Source organism: Tenrec ecaudatus, chromosome 13 (genome assembly GCF_050624435.1).
Source record: "Tenrec ecaudatus isolate mTenEca1 chromosome 13, mTenEca1.hap1, whole genome shotgun sequence".
Classification (NCBI taxonomy): domain Eukaryota; kingdom Metazoa; phylum Chordata; class Mammalia; order Afrosoricida; family Tenrecidae; genus Tenrec; species Tenrec ecaudatus.
Genome location: NC_134542.1, coordinates 80,258,388 through 80,281,600, shown reverse-complemented (window position 1 = coordinate 80,281,600; position 23,213 = coordinate 80,258,388). Strand labels below are relative to the sequence as shown.

Below are 23,213 nucleotides of genomic sequence, written 5' to 3'. Positions count from 1 at the left end.
TTTTTCAGAACCTTTCAATAGAAAACTTGATTAACAGCCTGACCTGGGGGAATGAACTCCAAATGTACTATCCCCTTCATGTCACATCTGATTTGGGGGAGGAGGGGTGTACCCCCTTGTATACGTGTAAGCTGCTAATTGATCTTATAAAGTTATATTTTCAGAATATGACATGATTCATTTATAATAGATATTAATATTTAAGTATAGCTTAAATATTATGAATGTAATTTTTATGTAATTGCAACTTTAAATGATAAGTAATGTGTATGTTTTATTTTGTAAAAGCTAATACACTTCTGTAGTGCTTAAGATTTTGACTTACGTAATTCTAAGTTAATTTTTAGTAAAGCTTTTCAAATTCTACTAGTCAATACATACATAAGCGATTAAAAGCAGTACATACAAGGTCCGCATCTCAGCAACAAGGCACATTAGCTATAAGTGCTTTAATTAAGAGTAATGAACTTCAGTGCCACAAGATAATATTTTTTTCCTGTCTCAAGAACAAAAGAGATTGAGTCCTGTACTGAGGGTTTGAACCTAAACTATCAGTGAACAAAATCTCAGGAAAAGTTCACACAGCAAGTTTTAAGAAAACAATGATATTGCATAAGTATGCTAAAAAATTCAATCTTCTAAACAATCAAGACATTGTTTACTGTGCCAGAACTCCATGTATATTACATTTTTTGGTGCTGAAAATATCCCTTAATCTCTCACTAGTACATAAACTTATTGCAAAGCCTCCATCTTCTGATTCTGGATATTTAAAATTGTAAGTGTAGTAGTGCAGCACTGTCAAATCAGTAGCAAACAACCAGCAAAGTCTGGCTAATTGTTAAAAATTGTTATGCAGCCAAATAAGAATCACATTCCAGTTAGCATGCATAATAACAGAGTAATAACTTAAGCAAACATTGTTAAAATCATTTTAAATTTAGGATATGTTCATGTTATTGGCTCACATATTAATATTTTTAAATATATTAATGTTTAAACATTCTGAGACTCAAAACATGTAAAATCTACAAACTTGTACAGCAAAGTAAAAGATGTATCAACATACTCAGGCAAATGATTGTTCTTAAAAAAGGAAATCTTTCAACAACAACAACAAAAAAAAAGACAATAAAATCTTTTTCTTTTGAAATAAATTATTTTGTGTCATATTTCATTAAAGGATCTATAGTTTACAGATTAAAATATTTTAAAATATGCTTAATATTTTATATACACTTCTCCCTTCAAAAGGAGCTTTGGTAGTACTATGGGATAGGTGTTGGGCTACCTAGCAGAATCTTGGTGTTTCAAACCCACTAGCTGCTCTATGGGAGAAACACTATAGGCTGTCAGTTCTCACAAAGATTTACAGTTTCAGCAACCCAAAGGAATTCTTGCCCTGTGGGGTCATTCATTCAGCATCAGAATCAGCCGATGTCAGTGGGTTCCATATTCAAATGAAGGGAGACTTTTTATTAATAATAAAACAAACAAAAACTTAAAAAAAATCTAAAACTAAAATCTTGTCTTATCTATAGTACAAGATATTAAAAAAAGTAAGGCAACTCTGAAAACAAAACAAAAAAAATCTGAGTTTCCTTTTAAAAAATCATTTTATTGGGGGCTCTTGCAACTTTTCTAAGCATATTGTGTCAAGCACATTTGTACATATGTTATATCACCATTTACAAAATATTTTCTTTCTACTTGAGCCCTTGGCATCAGCTTTTCATTTTCCCCTACCACCCCCACCCTCCCGAGCCATTGATAAATTATAAATTATTATTATTTTCATATCTTACACCATCCACTGTCTCCCTTCACCCACATTTCTGTTGTTCATCCCCCTCTTGGGGCAGTGGGGGGGGGTATGTTGGTCCCTGTGATCAGGTTCCCCTTTCTACCCCTGCCTTCCCCTACCCTCGTGGTATTGCTAATCTGAATATTGGTTCTGGGGGGTTTATCTGTCCTGGATTCCCTGTGTCCAGAGCTCTTATCTCTACCAGTGTACATCCTCTGATCTAGCTGGATTTGTAAGATAGAACTGGGGGGAGGAAACATTCAAGAACTAGAAGATTGTGTTTCATTGTGCTAGCTGCATCCTGGCTGGCTTGTCCCTCCATTCTGTTAGGGGATGTCTAATTGTCTATAGATGGACTTTGGGTCTCCATTCAGTCCCACCTCGTTCACATCAAAATGGTTGTTTTGGGTCTTCTGAGTTTACTTTTTAAAGTACCTAATCGACTTGAAGGCATTAACTTTTCTTTAGTTATTTATTACTAAAATTCTGAATTTAAAAAAAGTTCTATTCATAAAAGTTAAAGAAAGTAATATTTCAAAATTATGCCATGCTTTGTTATCAAAACCTTCATAGAATAAATCCACTGAAAAAGCCAGAGCTGAAATTGTGATACTATTATTTAGAATTTATGAATACTTAATATCTCGGAGAAGTCCATTAATTAAGCAGTTACAGTGCTTGGCTGCTAACCCAGAGTTTGGACCTCTGAGTCCACCCAGAGTACCTTGGGCAAAAGGTCTGGTGATCTACCTCCACCAAATTAGCCACTGAAAACCCTACGGAGTGATGCTAGCCACTGACACGCATAGGACTACCAGGAGTCAGATTGACAGTGGACCTTTAAAAAAAAACTATATCCAGTAACTCAAACTACAAAATATGAAACTTGGGCTTTACTCAAAATCCCTCTCCATTTTAGCAAGATTATTTCAGTCCCCTAATTATTCTCTACCAAGTGTAAACTAAAGCCTCATTTTGTTTGAAACAAGAATTTCTAATCAAATCTAACTGCTGATTTTCAGGTTTTATTTCCTATTCACTGCTTCTTTTGTAAGGTCAAAAGACAGCCCTGCTCCCTCCTTGCAGGGTCAGTGAAATGTTAATGGGGCTTTTCTAGTTAAAGTCCCCCAAATGACCTTTCCCTAGATGGGTCTAGTGGGTAGGATGCACCTGGAGTGCCATCCGTACATTTATAAAATGAGGCCTCTGAGAAGCAGGAGGAGGGATGATCTCAATGCCAGCAAGAGCCAGGATTCGAGCGAGTCCTCTGGACCCACGATCCCTGCACAGTGAACCTCTGGATCCAGTTGACAGCTATGCCTTCAGAGGAGCAGCAGCAGAACCAGGAACCAGAGCGTGGAACAGAGTGAGTGACATGCTAACCCAAAGAGCAAGTTGAATGCTTTTGTGCAGGAGGCTGGCTTGCAGAGTGGAGTGTCGCTGGGCCTTAACTACGGAAGTTGGTCTTGCTGACACACAGAGGTGGTTTGAGTTCCTCTGGGCCGAGGCTCACTGGAGTGTGGTGCTTCTAGGCATTTAATTCAGGGAGGTGGGTTTCCTGACCTCCAGAGCTTAAGCAGAATGCCCTCCGGTTGAGGCCTACAGCAGAGTGGTATGCTTCTTTGGGCATTTATTAGCAGACCCAAAAGTTTGTAATATTTCCGGTTAATACTCAACCCTGAGTATTTCTGACTGACATTACAAGTTGGACATGTTATCAGGAGAGACCAGACCCCGAAGACGGACATCATCCTTAGTAGAAGGGCAGTGGAAAAGAGGAAAGCCCTCAAGGAGATGGATGGACACAGTGGCTGCAACAACAGGTTCAAGCACAGGAACAGTTGTCAGGACAGGGCAGTGTTTCTTTCTCTTGTGCGTAGAGTTGCTATGAGCCAGAACGGACTCAGTGGCACCTAACAATAGCAACAAACCCTTTAATCCTGAATTTTGTGAGTTCCTCAGAGCCACTGCAATGGATGGTAGAAACTAGAGCGGTATATTAGTGAGCATTAAGACATTACCCTGCCTTTTAAAGATTCATTGCTGTGACTTCCAATGCCCATCCTCAACCAAACCCTGCTTAGTAGTATCAGAGCAAAGTAGAATTTTTTGTAGAATCATAGCAAAGTCCAGAAAAATCTAAAACTTGGTTAATTTACATCATCTAACTTTCAAGTCCCATCATCAAAATGCAGCCTTTCCCTCCTTTTTTTTCAACAATTCTTTCTTAAAAATACTATCTTGTACCAGGATTTTCAATGGGACCAAAACTCTTCCATCAGTTGGCTGTACTGTAGTGTCCAGCATGTTGCTGTACCATCAGTATTTTCAATAACAGCAGCGTCATCTCGGGGAAACATGTTTCAGCTGAGCTTCCAGAGTAAGATGGACCTGGAAGAAGGATTTGCTGATCTCCTGAATAACAGCTGGAAATTGTCTGACATAATTCCAGAAGACGAGCCCCTTGGGTCGGAAGTCACTCAAAATAAGACTGAAGAAGAGTTGCTTCCTCATCAACCTTAATAATGTCGACAGATTAAAGCTTTTGAAGCCTTCCTTGTTGATGTGGCAGAATACAGAAGGAGAAGGAAGCACTGCAAAATCTATGAATAATCTGAACGTGGAATGTGTAAAAATTAGATGTCAAACATTAAATGGAATGCAAAAACCTTGATATCCTAGGCATGAGTGAATTGAAATGGTTGGGGGTTAGTCTTTCTTTAGTCAGCGCATCATAGGGTCTTCTCTGCAGGGGAGAGGCTATGCATTCACGGTACAGAGAGCACTTCAACATCTACCAGGAAGGTCAATGCTGTCAGTGGCTGAATAATATGCACACAACTCCAAAAATGATGAGCTAATACATCTACTGCTCAAACTTGCATACCAACCACAAATGCCAAAGATGAGAAAATGGAAGCTTTTTAACCACTTTTGCACTTTGAAATGGATCAGCTGTGCAATCAAGATGCATTAATAACTATTGGTGATTGGAATGCACGAGTGGGAAAATTTGGCCTTGGTGGTAGAAATGACAACCAGGACTTCATGAGATACTTTTTTCAAGACCAACCATTTACTAATTGTAAACATTTTTTTTTCAACAACAGAACCAGCAACTATACATGTGGACCGTGAGGAATCAAACAGACTCTATTGGCGAAAATAGTCTACGGTGAAGCTCAATATCATCAGTCAGACCAGGGCCATCCAGGGACTGACTAGGAATTGACAATCAATTACTTGTATTCAAGTTGAAGCTGAAGAAAATGAATTCAAGTTAATGAGAGCCAAAATACAACTTTGAGTATACCCCCACCTGAATTTAGAAACCATGCTAAGAACATATTTGACACACTGAACTCTATGACCAAAGACTGCCAGAGATGTAGAATGATACCAAGAACACCAGATGAGGGGTACCCAGTGGGAAAGAGCTCTGCTAGGTGGAGCTTTTGCAGTCTGCATTTTTCCCACTCGGTGAGTGTCCAGCAACTTGATCTGAGTTAGTGCACCCAGTGGTGTCGTCTGGGAAGGTTCTCTCTGGTCACAGTGAATTTTTTCATAAAAGTAATTTTGCTCAAGCCTCATTTTTTGTGGCGGCCCATTTAAGAGAACAGCATGCACTGTGAAATTTTGTTTCCTGCTCAGGAAAAATGCTACAGAAACTGTTGTGATGTTCAACACAGCTTACAAGGATAGCACTATGGGAAAAACTTGTGTATGAGTGGTTTTTTCATTTCAAAAAAGGTGAAATGTCAACTGATGACAAACCTCATTCTGGACATCTGTCAATTTCCCAAAAGGATAAAAATGTTGACTCAGTGCATTTGGAGTTCATTCTACCAGGTCAGACTATTAATCAAGCTTTGTATTTAGAGGTTCTGAAAAGATTGTGTAACAGTGTACAACAATAAAGGCCTGATAAGTGGCAGACAGGGGACTCATTTTACCACCACAATACACCTGCTCACGCAGTCACCTCAGTGCATCAGTTTTGGCAAAAAAAAAAACAACAAAAAGCGTGCCTCTCTTGTCCCACACACCTTATTCACCTGAACTCGCTTCTGTGCAACGTTTTTGTTTCCGTGACTGCAGAGGGACATGAAAGGAAAGCGATTTGCCATTGTAGAAGAGGTGAGGGAAAAAAACGAGTGAGGTGCTGTCAGCCATCCAAACAGATGAGTTTGGGAAATGTTTCCCAGAACGGGATCGCAAGTCTAACAAAATAGCAGCTGACAGCTGCAGCACTGCAGGTGCTCCCTTTCCCAGGCCTGAAAGGTAAACCCAGCTGCCTGGCCAACAGCCAACAGGATCCCCATTCATCCCTTCCACAGGAAGGGGGATACACGAAACGCAGACATTATTGAATGATGTCATGAACATTACACACAAGTTAAATGTTGCTGAAAGTCACTGGAAAATGGTTGTTTCAGTGCATTGAAAGTGAACTGCTGAAAAGTGAAGCTGGATTCAGAAGAGATTGTAGAACAAGGGATATCACTGCTGATATCAAGTAGCTGTTGGATAAAATCAAATAACAAAGATATTTTACCTGGGTTTTATTGACTATGGAAAGGCATTTGACTGCGTGGATCCTAACAAATGATAGATAATTTTTCAAAGAATGGGAATTCTAGAAAATGTTGCTGTGATCACGAATAATCTGGACATGGACGAGGAGGTGGTGGTGTGACTAGTACAAGGGATAGCAGCAGGAAAGAGGCGTGTGGGTGTTACACCTTTTCACCTTACTCAACCTGCATGCTAGCAAATGAGTCACGAGGCTGGACAAGATGAAGCAGAATGTGGCACCCTGATCAGAAGAAGCCTCATTAACAACTTGCAATATGCAGATATCACAACCTTACAAAGCAAAGAGGACTTTGAAACATTTACTGTTGAGGATCTAAGACTATACCCTTCAGTGTGGATTACACCTCACATCAAGAAACCAAAAATCCTCTGAACTGCGTCAATAAATAAAACTACAATACACAGAGAAAATACTGAGGCTGTCAAGATTTCCTTTTTCTTGGACCCATATGGCGCTGGTCAAATTTGCTGTAAAGGAAATCTTTAAAGTATTAACAAGGCACCTTGAAGACTAAAGGACATGGGCCTCTCGGTCTATTATTTTCAAAGAGCTTGTAAGTGGGCGAAAGCTGGCCGCCAGTAAGGAAGACAGGCAGAACTGATGCATGTACACTCCTGTTCTGGAGAACAGCATCGAATGATCCATGGCTGCCAGAGGAATGAGTAACTGTCTTGAACGAAGTACAATCAGGGCACTCCTTGAAAGTGAGGATGGTGAGATCTCATCCACATCCTTCAGACATGTTATCGGAAGTTTCTCTTCCCTGGAGAAGGGCATCGTGCTTGATAAAGTAGGAAGATCGTTGGGAAAAAGAAAAATAATCAACAAAGTGGATCCCCAGAGGGGCTGCAACAAGGGAGTCAACGTAGGCGTGATTGCGAGGGCAGCGCAGGACTGGGCTGTTTCCTTCTGTAGGTTAGGGGTCCCAGCTCACTCAACACGACCTCAACACCACCACCCAGTGCGATGCACATTAATGAAGGGAATAACGGGGTGGGGTGGGGGAAGAAAACAAATATGCCTCTTGCCCTGTAAGCACAGAAGGGACAAATAAGGAAAACAACACCAAGTATATAATTATAAACGGTGAAAGGTGTTATGGAGAAGATTATTAAGTGCAGGGATAGATACGGTAATAATGGAGCAATTACCTAGACACTATTATCAGAGGAGGCTTCTCTAATTAATGTCTCTCAGGACATTTAGCCTGAGACAAAGATGAGAAGGAATTAGGCTTTTGAAGATCTTCCAGAAAAACATGTTTGAGATCCGGAGTTAGGAAAGAATTTCTTCTATCTGAGGAAGCGAGTGAAAGATTTACAAGCTGAAGCTAGCTGCCCGGAGTGAGAATAGTTCTAGATAACATTGAAGAAGTCGACAGAAATTAGATCAGGGAGAATGTACAGCCAAGGTTAAAAAGAATTTTAAAAATTGGTAATCACCATTATCATCATCATCCAACTCGAAAAGAGTTCATTGAACAGAGCACGTGTTGGCTCGCATACCTCAAACGTGGGTAAAGAGGCGTGATCTCATTTCTCTTTGCCCTACTTCCCCTTGACTAGTTTCATCTTCAGGTGGGTCTTTCTTCCCAGGCTCGTAGGAAAAAGTCGGCTTCCTTACAGCACCAGGGAGAAACCCCGAAAACAAGTCTGTCTGCTGTACTTGCACTAATTCCCCATTCCCTATCGAAGCACTATATTTGGGAAATGTGATAACACCCTTGGAGTCTTACGTGAATTCTTTTTAAAAAGGGAAGTGATCTAGTTTGGGCGGGAAAGGGGGGGGGCAACTTCTGGTAATGGTGGAGTAATGATCTGGCCACATGAATGTCCACAGATAGTAATTATAAAACTGAAATAAAAGAAACACCCCAACCACCACCAATTTAAAGGTACTGGAGATCCTTCCAAAGCAGAGGTAAATTTACTCTGGACGATGGTTAAGGGAAAGGGGCAAGAAGCACAACCTTGGGGTTTTCTGGCCTGATCATGCTGTCTAATCCTCACAATAGGCTTATTTATCATTTAAAGGTACCAGGGGCCAAAATGCACAGCTGGTCAAAACATTGGGAAATTTAAAAATGAACTCCTGGCAGTGAGAAAACCATAGAAGGGATGAGGCCCAAATTCGGATGTGAACCGTCGGAAACAGACCCCAGAAACGCACTGTGCCTACGCATGGGGGGAGGAGCCGTGGTGGCCCATGGCTATGAGCTAGCTGCCTTTCTCACTGCAGACTGAGCAGTCTGAACCCGCCGGCCACTTCCTGGGGAAAGACTTGACGTTTCCCTTCCATCAAGAGTTACGGTCTTGGAAATTCATGGAGCAGTTCAAGCATGTCCAATCAAGTAAGTGGCTGTGGATTGTAATCCACTTGATGGGAGCGAGTTGTTGTCATTGATACTGTAAAACAGCTGTCACATAACGCAGAAAACTGCATTCTGAAAAGAACGAAAAGACAGTCTTACATCTGCTGAGTTTGAGGTTTTTTGTTTTTTTCGTAATTTAGCAAAACTTTTTTCCCCCAAGCTTTTCTTAAAGAAAGGAATACCTCCCTTCCCAATGATCACCTTGGAGACCAAAGCTAGCAGGGCAGCTGGAAACCAGAAACGCCCACGTTCACTCTGTCTAGGTGAAGGGAGTCCTGGTGGCACAGTGGGCTATGAGACGGGCTGCTAACCAGAAGGTCGGCAGTTCAAACCCACCGGTGGCTCCCAGAGAGAAAGATGAAGACGAGGTGTGCCGCGCCTGTAAAGATTTATAGCCGCAGGAACACACAGGGGCGGTTCTATCTATCCTAAAGGCTTGTTTTAGGTCAAAATTGAGTCAAGGGCAGTGAGTTTGATTATGAAAATGAAGAGTCATGTCATCTTGAGTTAAGCATTTACTTCCTTTGGTTTAATTTGATATTATTTATAGTCTTATTAGAACATATATCAAGGGGAATTTGTGCTAAGTCCACATATGCTATTAAATATAGTACTGAAATTCTATTTCTTTCCTTAAAAAAAGACTACTGAAGTCGAAAGAAAGGTCATATATAAGAAGTTTTTTATTATCATATAAAGATAGGGAAGTAGGAGGAGGGCTTTAGCCAGATGAGTTCAAATAGATTTTTTTTTAATTGCCTCCTTTATTTGTTCCAAGTTCCTTTCAGTGTACCTTCCTGTAATGCATAAGTCGGATGGCTAAAAATTACATTCTCAGTCTCTCCTGACGCCAAGGTTCTGGACACAATTTAGAACCTGCCAACCAGGTGTGTTTGGCAAGAAGCAACAGTGAGTTAAGCTGGGTGTTGGCAGCAGGAAGGTATCCTCTTTCCTGGTTCAGCTCTCGTGGGCAGCAGCACAGAACAGCCCTGGAGGTTTCTGCCAGTGGTTCCTGCTCACTACAGTGTTCATGGAGTGAGCAGAGATGGTGGGGTTCAGATTGAACCAGAGGTAGTTTCCTTGGTAGGCTAATTCTCACCTATTGTTCTGCAATCACTCATGCTGCCTGGAACCAGCCCTTCAGTACCTAATTCCTAAGACCAGATTTCTGTTTCATTTACCAGCAATGCTTCCATGTTATCTCTAGCCGAACTTTGACTGATATATCAACTAACAGGCCAAACTGGTGAAACTTCCCAAACTAAAATGTCAACCACAGTTGGCCTCATATCTGATAAGCATGTACTTTTCACAGTAATAGTAAATGAGAAGTGAAAGAGTCTTAAAAATATGTGCATAACCATAGAGGGGGAAGTAAAATTTCTTAAATAAGACCAGAGTATGTACACTGGTACAGATAGGAACTGGAAACACAGGGAATCCAGGACAGATGAATCCCTCAGGACCAGTGGTGAGAGTGGCGATTCTAGGAGGGAGGGTGAAGGTGAGGTAGAAATGGGGAACCGATTATAAGGATCTACATATAACCTCCTCCCTGGGGGATGGACAACAGAAAAGTGGGTGAAGGGAGACGGGAGATGTCGGACAGTGTAAGACATGACAAAATAATAACAATGTATAAATTATCAAGGGTTCATGATAGAGGGGGAAGCAGGGAGGGAGGGGGAAAATGAGGAGCTGATACAAAGGGCTCAAGTAGAAAGCAAATGTTTTGAGAATGATGATGGCAACAAATGTAAAAATGTGCTTGACACAATGGATGTATGTATGGATTGTGAGAAGAGTTGTACGAGCCCCCAATAAAATGATTTTAAAAAAATAGTTACAGTCTCTGTAACGTACCAGGACAGTCCTACTCTGTCCTTTGAGGGCGCTGTGAGTCAGAATCGACTTGACAGCAGTGAGTTTGGCTTTGAATTTCCAAAATAATAACCCTATTTGAATGTAGGTTCCTTGGCAACACCACTACCAACAGCCAGGTGCTTCCAAGCAGATTCTGACTCATGGTGATACTGAGTATGCAGTACTGGGTACCGCAGGGTTTTCTGTGGAAGGAAGCTCCTGGTGTTCACGCCTGATGCTACTCTGTGTGGATTTGATCTCCCGTCTCCCGGGTAGCAGCTGTTAGTGTGAATTGTGTGTGCCACCCAGTGACTTGGAAGTTTACAAACTGAATAGAAATCTACTGTGGAGCACGCCCAAAGCAAACTCACTGCCATTGAGCCAGTTCTGACTCAGTGACCTTAAAGGACAGGACAACACTGCCCCAGTGGGGCTCTGAAACTGTAACTCTTTACTGGAGTAGAAAGCCTCATCTTTCTCCCAATATGGAATGTAAGGACCCTTTCATATCCCTCAAATTAAATCAGAAGATAGTTTATAGGTATGAAAAACCCCAACTAGTCAATATAAAAACACTGTTAAATCTGACTGTAGTAAATTTAGAAGTTCCTTTATCAAAAAATAATGTATAGTTAATTACCAACTGTTCTACTTAAGACCAAGATAGCTGGATCTTGACAGAATGGGAGAAACATGTGGAACAGAATCTCAAATCCCTAAAATGAAATACAACAAAACCACCAGACCTACTGGAGATACCAAGAGACCAAGAGTAGAGGACTCACTATTCACCCACAGAGTAAACAACCTGATGCAGAGGCTGTTGAACATGAATTGCTGTGTAAGCTTCACTGAAAACACAAAGTATTATTTTTAAAGATGTATAGACAAAGAAGATAATCTAGGATAAAAAAGAAACACCCTAAACTTTCGAAAGATACCCGCCACACATATAATCCCAAACCAAACAAACAGCAAAAATGGGAATAACATCCAGGAAGAATGTAAAAAACAGAACTCTTATTCATCTGTTTTTAAAAGGATACACAGCCCATTAAAAGAACGCATCAAAACCCTAAGAAGGCACTTGAAAGAAGAAGAAGGAAATCCAGAAGGCTAAAATGTTATAGAAGGCACCTCAATGAAACACTACTTTCTCCCCATTATTGAGAAAAATTAATGTGTGATAATGCCACGGGCTGTTACCATCAGACACTGAAAGGCACAATGGTCCGATACATGGGTATTACTGGTAAAACGGAAGAAATCTTTGGGTGTCTATACTTACAGGAATTGGGATACACATAGGATAACATTCACTGTTGTGAGGTGTCTTCCAGTCCGTTTTGGTTCATAGCCTCCTTATGCATTGTCCTCACAGTTGCTGCTACATCTGAGCCGATGGTTACAGCCCCGTTGTCAACCTGTCTCCTTGAGAGACTTCCTTTTTCACTGACCATCTGTATTACGAAGAATACAGACGAGTCCTTCCCGATAACATGTGAGATGAAGTCTAGCACCTTCGCTCCTAAGGAGCAATCTGGTTGCACTTTCTCCCAAGACAGATTTGTTCTCTTTTCAAGCAGCCCACAATACATTTAATATTCATTTTCTTTCCATTTTAAAAAAACATTTGATTAGGAGCTCTTACATAAGTAATTATACTCCATAGGTCCATTAGACGAGCATAGTTGTACAAATGCTGCCAGAATCATTTTCAATACACTTTCTTTCTTCTTGGACTCGGCTATTAGCTCCCTCTATCCCTTCGCTCCCCCGCCCTACCCCTCCCCTGAATCCTAAATATACCATATCTTATTATTATTATTGGAGCTGGCCATACCTTACACCTTCCAATGTATCCAGTCACTAAAATTCTGATGTTCATTTCCCTGCAGTGGGGTTGTACACGTTGCTATCAGTTGCCCCTTTCCACCCTTTCCCTCCCTCTATCCCCGTACCCTCGGGGAATCATTACTCCCACTACTGTTTCTGAGGCCTTTCTCTATCTTGGATTTAGTGCATCCAAAGACCTTAATGTACATATGTACATATGCAGGTCTAGCAAGATCAGTGAGGAAAAACTAAGGCCATCATAGTGGGAGGAGGACATTCTAAAGAACTAGAGCAGTGCTTCTCAACCTTCCTACTGCTGCGACCCTTTCATACAGCTCCTCAGGTGGTGGTGAACACCCCAACCATAACATTCTTTAAAAAAAAAATTTTATTAGGGGCTCATACAACTCATCACAAACCATACATACATCATTTGTGTAAAGCACATTTGTACATTTATTGCCCTCCTCATTCTGAAAACATTTGCTTTCTACCCAGCTCCTCATTTTCCCCTCCCTCCCCGCTCCCCCTCCCTCGTGAACCCTTGACAATTTATAAATTATTATTTTGTCCTATCTTGCGCTCTCCGATGTGTCCCTTCACCCACTTTTCTGCTGTGTGTCCCCCAGGGAGGAGGTTATATGTAGATCCTTATAATCTGTTCCCCCTTTTCATCCCGCCCTCCCTCCACTCTCCCTGTATCGCCACTCACACCACTGGTTGTGAAGGGATCATTTGCATAAAATTATTTTCACTGCTATTTTATAACTGTAATTTTGCTGCTGTTATTAATTGGGTGACCCCTGTGGCCCTTCTGTGAGGGACTGTCCAATTGTCTCACAGGTGTGTTTTGGGTTTCCACTTCACCTATGCTCCTTCACATTGATGTGTTTGCTTGTTTTTGAACTTCTGAGACCTATTCCCATTGACACCTCATGATCACACAGGCTGGTGTGTTTCTTCTATGTGGCTTTGTTGGTTCCCTGCTAGATGGCTGCTTGTTTATCTTCAAGCCTTTAAGACCCCAGAGGCTACGTCATTTAATAGCTGGGCACCATCAGCTTTCTTCACATTTGCTTACGTACCCATTTTGTCTTCAGCAATTATTCCGGGAAAGTATCCTATATGGCCATATTATTAGAACAAACTGTTCTTGTACTGAGGTAGGATTGAAGTAGAGGACCAAAATTCATCTGCTTCCTTACTGTATTTACATATATGTGTATACATAAATACATCTATCTTCATATATTTATATATAAAGATATCTATATTTATACCTATATATATAATTTTAACTTTCTTGTTGTTTCCTTTATTTCTTCCTTCTTTCATCCTGCCCCACTATCATGTTCACCCATCGTTCGCCTCTCAGTAATTCCTCTCGGGTATGTCTCAATTGATTAAATATCACCAGGGACCCTATACTCTCCTCACCATAGATTTTAGACCCCTTGCTACTCCCCTGTCCCTGGTGTATTGGCTCCCCATTCCACTCCCCGCCCCCAATCTTCCCCTTCCTCATGTCCCCCTGCAGAACCATTGGTCTCATTGCTACCACCTTGAGATTGCTTGTCCTGTCTATCTTGTATAGACAGCCCCCCCCCCCAAAAAAAACTCCTATATAAGTAGTTCTAGGTCTGATTGCGGACCTTTGTGTCAACATTACGTAAATTCTTCTTGAGTCTTCCTTAGTCATTGTCCAGTCTTGTCATGAATTAGAGACAACCGGAATCATCAGAGCTTGGCTCAGGTGAACCTTAGTCCTCAACATGGCATCTTTGCTTTTTAACAGGTTGCAAGGAGGTTTAACCCATTTGCTCGATGCAATTGGTTGATTGATTTCCTGACTGCTGCTTCCAAGGGCTTTGAATTTGAACCCAAGGACCATGAGAACCTTTGACAACTTCATTACTTCTTCCTTCATACGACGCTGCTTATTTGGCCCCGTTGTGAGGCTTCTTCCTTTGTTGAGGTGTCATCCATATGGAAAACTTTGCTTTTCATCAGTAAGTCAATTGAAGTCCTCTACACGTTCACAAAGGTCGGCTGTGGCATGGACATTAATGAGTCTTTCTCCAATGGTGATGCTGAGCTCTGCTTCACATGGTCCAGCTTCTTAGCGTATTCGCCTAGCATACGGATTGAATAAGTAGTGAAAGGGCACAACCCTGGCACACACACTTTTCCTGAATTTAAACCAGGCAGTCGCCCCTTTTCAACGGGCTGCCTCTTGGTCTATGTATAGGTTTCACATGAGCACAATGAAGTGTTCTATAAGTCTCATTTTTTTTGCAAAGTAGTCCATGATTTGTTATGATCCTCACAGATGCCTTTGTATAGTCAATAAAAAACAGGTAAGCATCTCTCTGGCATCCTCTGCTTACAGCAAAGAGGCACCTGACATCATGAGAGATGTCCTACACCCCATGTCCTCTGCTGAGTCTGACATGAATCTTTGGCAGTTCCCTGCCTGTCTATTGCTGTAGCTGTTCTTGAAGTATCTTCTTTAAATTCTACCTGTGCGTGACACAACTGACATTGTTAGACAATTTCTACATTCTTCTCGATCACCTTTCTCTGAAATGAGAACAAATGTGAGTCTCCCCAGTCAGCTGGCTCGGTAGCTTAGCTCTCTTCCAAATCTGTGAATGTTTTCCTTTTCACTTTAGCAACTACCTAGTTTTATTGTTGTTGTTGCACATTATGTAAGATCGATTTTCATATAGCAGAGTCTCCGTATTCTGACATTTTAGTTAATTGTTTTTTATGGTACCGATAGGTTTATCAGTATAATTTTATTTTATTTATGTATTTATGTTTTAATTAAAATATCATTTTATTGGAGGCTCTTACAGCTCTTATAACAATCCATACATCAACTGTATCATGCATATTTGTGCATATGTTGCCATCATTATTTTCTAGACATTTACTTTCTATTGAGCCCTTGGTATCAGCTCCTCTTCTTTCTCTCCCTCCACACCCACCCCCCACACTCAATCTTTAGATTGTATTGTTATCTTTTATGTAAGTTACTAAGATAAAGATGTGTTGTGAGAGGGAACCCTTCAAGCGTTCGGTATCTGTGCATGTTCGTGTTGGGGATGTCAAGATAGGACTGCTCTTTATTTGGGCCACTTCCTAAAGAGTGTGATCGTGGCAAGCAACCTGGAAGAATGAGGCAGCATCCCTCCAGACAAAGAATGGGCTTACTCTTGTTTACTCCAGAAGCAATGAATGCCTAGAGCTTTGTGTTCCTTAGCTGTGACACAAACCTATTTTATACACAGCACCAACCTGGGCCTCTCCATATACTTCTGTGGACTTGAGAAGCCTGGAAAATCAATGCTGACATGGGTTAGCTGTGCCCTGAGCAATAAAATCTCTAGTCCAGCAGTGTCATGTCTTCTGCCAGCACCCATCCAATAGTAGCAGGCTGATAGCAGGTAACATTCCAGAATCTGTCAAGGTGTTGATTCACAAAAAAATCATTTGATAATTCAAAGTGCAGAACCGGGCTTGATTCATATCCTGTGCAACTCAGAAGAATTCTTATAGAGACACCGTTAATGAAGATGACAAAGAAAGGCCAATTAAAATAGCTGTTTAAAATAACCAAACAACCTCAAAAGGGGGCAATTAAATAACTGATGCAGTTTTGACATTTTAAAGATGAAAACTGTTTTTGCTGTTTCTGTACATCAAAAAAGGAGGAGCCGCTCTGACATGGAAAGACTTGTCACCAGTCCCTCCAGTCTTCACAGTAAGAAAAGCTCAACAAACTGACAATCAAAAACCCTTTGAAGATCAATCCGGGAATGGAGGTTACAGGGTCAACTGCTAAACTCCAATCAGAGGGCCAGGTAGATACAGAGAATCACAGTGGCCCGGAACAGGAGCAGCAGCTTAGCACAGGAGCCCACAGGGAAACCCTGAGAGTCAAGAGCTATCATTGACAAATAATTGGCAGCTCCACTATTTGACTAGTGTGAGAGCTAAAATGTTGGGGAGAGAAGTAGAAGGAGTTTAACACTTTTCAAACAGCCCTGGTGGCTTTGTGGATTACAGGTCAGGATGCCAACTACAAGGTCGGAAGTTCAAACCCACCAGCAGCTCTGTGAGGAAAAGATGAGGATGAGGCTTTCTGCTCCCATGCAGATTTACAGCCTCAGAAACCCGTGGCGGCAGTCATGCCCTGGCCCTAGAAGGGTGCTATGGGTTGGAATCCACTCCATGGCAGCGAGTTTGATTTTGTTTCAACTTTTCTGAGTTTTACCTCCAAGAACCTCATCAGCTTCTGTGAAGATTGGAGAAAATGCTTAGTGCTTCTTGCAAGAGGAGGGAAAAAAGGAACAATTTTGAAACAAGCCCAGAGTTTAAGAAAGATCTGTTCTAAAGGAAATCATTTTATATAAACCAAACAGGCTTGGGTTTCCTTAAAACCTAACAAATAACCAACCATAGTCCTTGACTGGGGAAGAAAATTACTGAGCAACCCCTGTTCAGGTCAAAACCTAGGGACACAGGATCATTAAAAGATTGAGACCTGATGGCAGGACTACAGAATGACTTCCTTCTCCACAGACGTACCAGCATATTAATAGCACTCCTATAGAATAACAAAGGATTACAGCGGAAAGGACGGCAATGCTCACACTTTACTTAGGAAGGAGTTTTTAGTGAAATCCAAAGATCGGGAACCAAAGACAGGGAAGACATAGATAACGATATTAACAAGAAATGTTACCTTCTTTTTTTCCCCCACCCCTCCCCCTCCATTTTCTAATTTCGCCAAAGTTTTACCTTCTTATGCTAAGCCACATGGAACAATAAACATAGTTTCCCCTCTGGCCAGATTTAAAACCAACCAACCAACCACTAAAGGCCTTCTATCCCACTTCCCTTTACCTGATACATCATGCCCAACTTCCACCAAAAACTACAAGCTCTGGGAGAAGGCAGAAATCATGGTTGAAGAGACTGGACAAGCATCAGACCCAGACTCAGAGATATGGCAGAGATTGGGTTTATCACACCGGGATTGAAATAACTAGTAACATAAGTCAAAAGATATTGCCAGTAAGGTTCTAGTTCGTATGTGCCTAGGGCCCCAGATCAAACATGCACGAGCTGTTTAAGCAGGTCTCTGTGATAGTGGATGGCTGCAGACAGATTCTCTGAGGAATACATTTGTTAGGGCGCCTTCAAATACAGAGGTCCAACAAAAAAAAAAAAAGTGGCTGCCAAGTGGATCTACCAGCTCGTTAGGCGGAGAGGTTATGATGCCTGTTCTTTGGATTCCAAAGGGTAGATATATAATCGTTACTCAATTTGAGGATTGAGTGTGGGGGTGGAGTCTAGCTTGTCAATCAGATCATAGCCAATGAGGCGTCTGTGTGGGCATGGCCTTCTCCTGAGAATTCTGGGAAATCTGGTATTTCCGCCTTGGAGATGGGAGACTCTCTGCTCACTCCCTGGGAGACATAGCAGCTGACAAGAAACATGGACCCACCCTAATGCAGAGATCCCTGCCAGCGCTGAGATGTTTCCAATGCCGCTGGATTCAAAAACTTTCTACCCACTGGCCTGTAATCTTCTACATTCGGCGTCAGTGAATGTGTTTCATGAGACTGAAGAGGACTTTATAGATTGGTATCAGACATATGGGCTAATATCGGACTTATGGACTTGATCTAGACTGGGATGTTTTCTCAATATTCAATTGCTCTTGTCTATAAATCTCTTTCATATATACATATGTGTGTTTATTAATTTGTTTCTCTAGTCTACCTGGACTAACAGTGTTTATGAATTTGTTTCTCTAGTCTACCTAGACTAACACAGTAAGCTTGAGAACTTTTCTTGAAGGACGATGATGACTGTGGGGGATTATTAGGAAGAAATTTTAAGACAATTGAAAACTGTAATGGTGAGAAAAAGGAAATTGGCAACAGGTAAGTGTTTTGTTTTGTTTTCTCCATCAGGAATAATGCACATGCTCATTCTTCAAGGGTAGCAAGGGCTATCCCATAAGAATTTCATTGGGAAACCTTATTTCACCCATTTACATACCTGTCTTTTCATACTTCTTTTGGTTCCCCAAACTCAAAGAATGTTTAAAGGAATGCAAGTTGAGTCCCTTTGGGATACTAAAATTGCTGTTTGGCATGGTAAAAAAATCAAAGAGAATAGACTTCTTCAGAGAAGAGTTCTCTCAAAAACCAAACTGATTGCCACCAAGTCGCTGCTGACTCAAATGGGCCCTCTAGAACCACTACACACCCCAGGGCAGGGTTAGAGAGACGGAAACATCAACATCAGGTGTAAGTAGACCAGAAGGAGGCTATAGAGAGAAACAGTAGCCTCACAGTTTGAGATTTTTGTTTGATAAAGGTTTCTATGATTTTACAGCAATATTTTAAAGCAATATTCCTTGACTAATCCTTGTATGATTAATATGTTCAGGAGTCTAGGGATAACATGCAAGAACAGATGGGTAATGTAAACAGTGAGAAGGGAATACTAAGAAGGAATCCATATAAAATGTTAAAAATTGAAAGATGAGTCATAGAGATGAAGAATGCCTTTGATAGGCTCCTCATTAGATAGGACACAGCAGAGAAAGGAATGAGGGAGCTTGATTTTGAAATGTAAATAGTAATGCGAATGAGAAGCATGGGACACAAATGGCACAGTTACAAACGTGATAATATGCATGTGATGGAAACATTAAAAGAAGAAAGTGATAAAGAAACAAAAGAAACAGCTGAAGTAAAAATAACAGACACCAATCACAGATCCAGGAAGTGGTAGAACACTATGTAAGATCAATACCAAAAACCTCTACATCTGGTCACATCGTAATCAGACTGCAGAAACCAAAGACAAAGGAAAACCCTTGAAAGAAAACTGAGGGTGGGTGGGCGGGCTGAGTTTTACCTCTAAAGAACAGGAAATATATGACAGACTTGTTTTCAGAGATCATGCAAGCAAGAAGAAATTGGAGTGAAGTATTGACAGTGTTGAAAGAAAAAAAACACCAACCTGGAATTTCGTCTCCAGTGAAATGATCCATCATAAATGGAGGAGAAAGAAACACTTTCTCAAACAAAATTGAGGCAGTTTGTCATCAGTAGATCAGCCTTGAAAGAAATGTTTGCAAAAAGAAAAAGTTCTTCAGAGAAGGAAAACGACATAGGAAACTTGGATCTACAGAAAGAAAGGAAGAGCGTTACGAAGACACGCTGGGTGCAGGTGAGTCCACTTACACTCGCCGTGGCCCCAGGTGACAGAGAGCTGCCCCCTCAGCTGCTCTTGGCTGCAATCTTTCTGCGAGCATACTTAAAGGGTTGTGCCTCAGGGCTCCTAGATGAAAGCAATGTGGTTTTTTTTATTATTCTCAATCTAATATAGAGCTGTCTATTCAAAATCATGAAAGCAACAATGAACTAGGTGACTACACCTTATTAAGAGGAGAAATGTGGGACGTCCTAATAGATGGGAGGAGAGAAACAGAGTATTTCACTGCCTGTGATGTGATGCACAGTATTATTTTCAAGTCACCTTAGGCTGATGATCAGTATACACTGCCAACTCTAGGGCAACTACTATAAAAATGTAAAAAACATAATTGGGCATATAATGTGTGTGTTAAGAGAGGAGCCAAAATAGAGTCATATGCAATGCTCATTGAGGTAGGTAAAATGTAGAAGAAAAACAAGGAAGACTAGAAAACAGTTATAATTATAGTACATATAAGTTCATGCTATATCAATAATCACATTCAATATGAATAGCTTAAATACACCAAGAAACGACAGAGATTATGAGTGCTTTCAGGAAAAAACAATTAACAAACAAACAAAAGGCCCAACTATATTATCTATAAATCCTAACTTTAAATAAAAGACACCGATAGGTTAAAAACTGTTGGGATAGAGAAAAGAATTAAGTAAATAGTTTAGGGACAATTAGGTGGTGGCCACATGAAAATGAGTGACGTTGGACTCATATATACAAGCATGAACTCAAAATACATCAAAGAATGTAAACACAAGATCTGAAACCATACAACTCTCAGAAGAAAACACAGGTTTGGAAAGGCTCAAGACCTAGCTTCGGTTGATGATGAATTCTTACAGACAACACCAAAAGCACAGCAACAAAGGACAAACTAGGTAAATTAGACTTTAGTATTCTGAATACATTTTAAAAACAGTTCAACATAAAGACAAACAACCCCATATGGATATCCAAACACATGCAGTCAACCTCATTTGTGGATCTCATATTTGCAAATTTATCTCAACATGTTTAAGAAACGGATTTCGAACACTCAAATCCATACTTGCGGCACTTTGTTCCTCCCACGAGCACACGCAGCAATGACGACATTGTGGAGGCCCTCCAGCGAGGGCCAGCAAAGCCATGGTCTAGCCTGTTTCCACTCGCAAGAAGGAATGTGCTTTTGTCATTTGTATGGTCTATTTCGTGTTATGTTTTTTACATTTTTGGGTGCTTTTGGCAGGTGTCTTGGTTGTTTGAGATGGCCCACCCCGTGTGGGGCTGAAGTGTCGTCTTAGGTGTTCTTATGTGCAAGAAGCCTGTGATGCGCCTTCCGTGTGATGGACAAGCTTCCCGTATACTTTGGACACGCTATCGGGAGAGGCCAGTCCCTGCGAAGGCCATCACGTTTGAAATAGAAATAGCAAGACAAGGAGCATGAAGAAGACCCCTAACAAGATGGCTGCCACTATGTGCTCAAGTGTAATCACAAGTGTGAGCGTGGGGAACGACGGGGTGGCACTTCGTCTGATGCACATGGGGCCGCCGTGAGTCAAGGCAGTTAACAACCACAGCTAGCCCTCACGCAGCAACGAGACACACACACTGCCACGGTTACCAGTTCCACAGGCATGGAACAATGGATGTCGAAATAAGACCTCTTTACACGGAAGCATGTGGAAGGCACAGGATTAGGTAGTGTTCATACTGTTAGATAGAAGGCTACCATAGGTCAAAGTTGATTCCTTCACCACTAACGGGATAACAACAAACAAACAAACATACAACAAGTTTATGAATTGATCAGTTAATTAAAATGCTGTGACCAGAGGCTTGCAGGAACCTAATTCTGTATTTCCCCTGGGAGCAATGACTCGTTGTGAATTTAATATTTGTAATAGCTTTATAGAACCTAATTACCATGAATAATGAGAATCAGTTTTATTTGACACTCTAAAGATATTTTGTAAATAAAAAATACATTTTTGCATTTCATTTACATAAGATATAAATCAAATTTTGAGAATAAGATATTATTTATTTCAACTATTTATAAAGGTGACATACTATATGAAATAAAAACATTTAAGTTTAAAAAGCTTCCTAGTGATAAAGGGATGATTAATCACGTTTCTACGTTTAAAAAGGGTGGGTATTTTCTGCCATACCTGTCTAAAAGGGCAGAAGCATTCGGAAGGGTACCTTAGATACTTTTTCCATAATGGAACTAACCTCAGGATATTTTCACTTCTGAAATAAAGCACTCTGTAGCAATATCAATGTTGTTTGCATTAACCTTGCAAGCTACAGAAACCTGTCATGCTCTACGTTTTAACATTCTTTCCATCATGTAAATGATGCACCTTAGAACATATCTGAGGTCCTCAGAGCTGGGAGAATGTCATTTTAAATATTGGAAGCAAATTTAGGGCAAACAACCCATAGCGGTGGTGTGATATAAAGCCTGAAATCAAGGCTCAATATTATGTGCTACTTTGTCATCTGATAAAATCCAAAGGGCCTTGAAAGACCTAGCTGCAATTTCCCCGCCCCATGTGCTCTGTGGACAAACACCCCTCCCTGTGATAATAGGGTTCAGGAACTGGGTCTGGTTGCCCTTAAGTGGCAGGGTTCAATTTTCAGCCAACTGAAAGAATTATTCAAACAAGCCAGGCATATCCTTCCCCAGGTACTGTGGTACACTCCATCCTTTTGATACGACAGTCTCCAGTGCAGAGCCCTTTGTGGTTTACTCCATGTGACCTTGCTTGGAGTACAGTGGCTAGCCGTCTTATTCTGTGAGCACATGCCATGAATAAGTTGCTGCCAATCTTATCTATTGTTATAATTCGACAGTGGGTTAAGATGAATCTGACTGCCATCTCATCTCCCCACCAAGAACTCCTTTGCATATTCACTCCATCATGAGTTCACTTCCCTAAAAGACTTCACAGTGATAATTTAAATAACCAAAGAAATTAAGATATTAAACTCAAGCTCCCAAAGAGAACTTCTCACAAGCAGGGAATAGCCAGTGCTACAATCCCTTCTTCTGATCAAATCCAGAAAAAGCCAAGTGAAAGTGAACAGGTGTTTTGTGTAGGCATAATTTAACAGGTCAATCAAGAGAATAAGCAATTTTTATTCAGGGTTCTATAAAACACCCTGAATAGAAATAAGCAAAAGAATAGCATTCTAAAATAGAGGGGTTTTTAAATTAAAAAAAAACCAAAAACAACAACCAGAAGAGTATTCACCACATGGGCTGATTGTAGAGCTAAGTGAAGCAGCTCCAGTGGAAAGACCGCCCTTAGAGACTGCTGAAGCCACAGAAGGTGTAGGAGATGAAGTCGGTGTGGTAGAGGAGGCTGTTGAGGATGGCAACCTTTCTCCAGACTCCATATCTATGAGAGAGGACACAGATGTTAATTCTCAGTATCAGAGTAGGATTATGC

The 23,213-nt window shown here is 40.9% G+C and overlaps 1 protein-coding gene across 10 annotated transcripts in view; it reads right to left on the bottom strand.

The window, feature by feature from the left end:
• BAZ2B (bromodomain adjacent to zinc finger domain 2B) overlaps nucleotides 1–23,213 on the bottom strand; it is a 388,953-nt gene that overhangs the window by 104,609 nt on the left and 261,131 nt on the right. For all 10 annotated transcript variants that reach the window (XM_075529673.1, XM_075529679.1, XM_075529678.1 and 7 more), the window contains one exon: nucleotides 23,016–23,162. In XM_075529673.1, coding sequence (XP_075385788.1) covers nucleotides 23,016–23,160 — 145 coding nt within the window. In that variant the 5' untranslated portion in view covers nucleotides 23,161–23,162. The remainder of the gene's footprint in view (nucleotides 1–23,015; nucleotides 23,163–23,213) is intronic.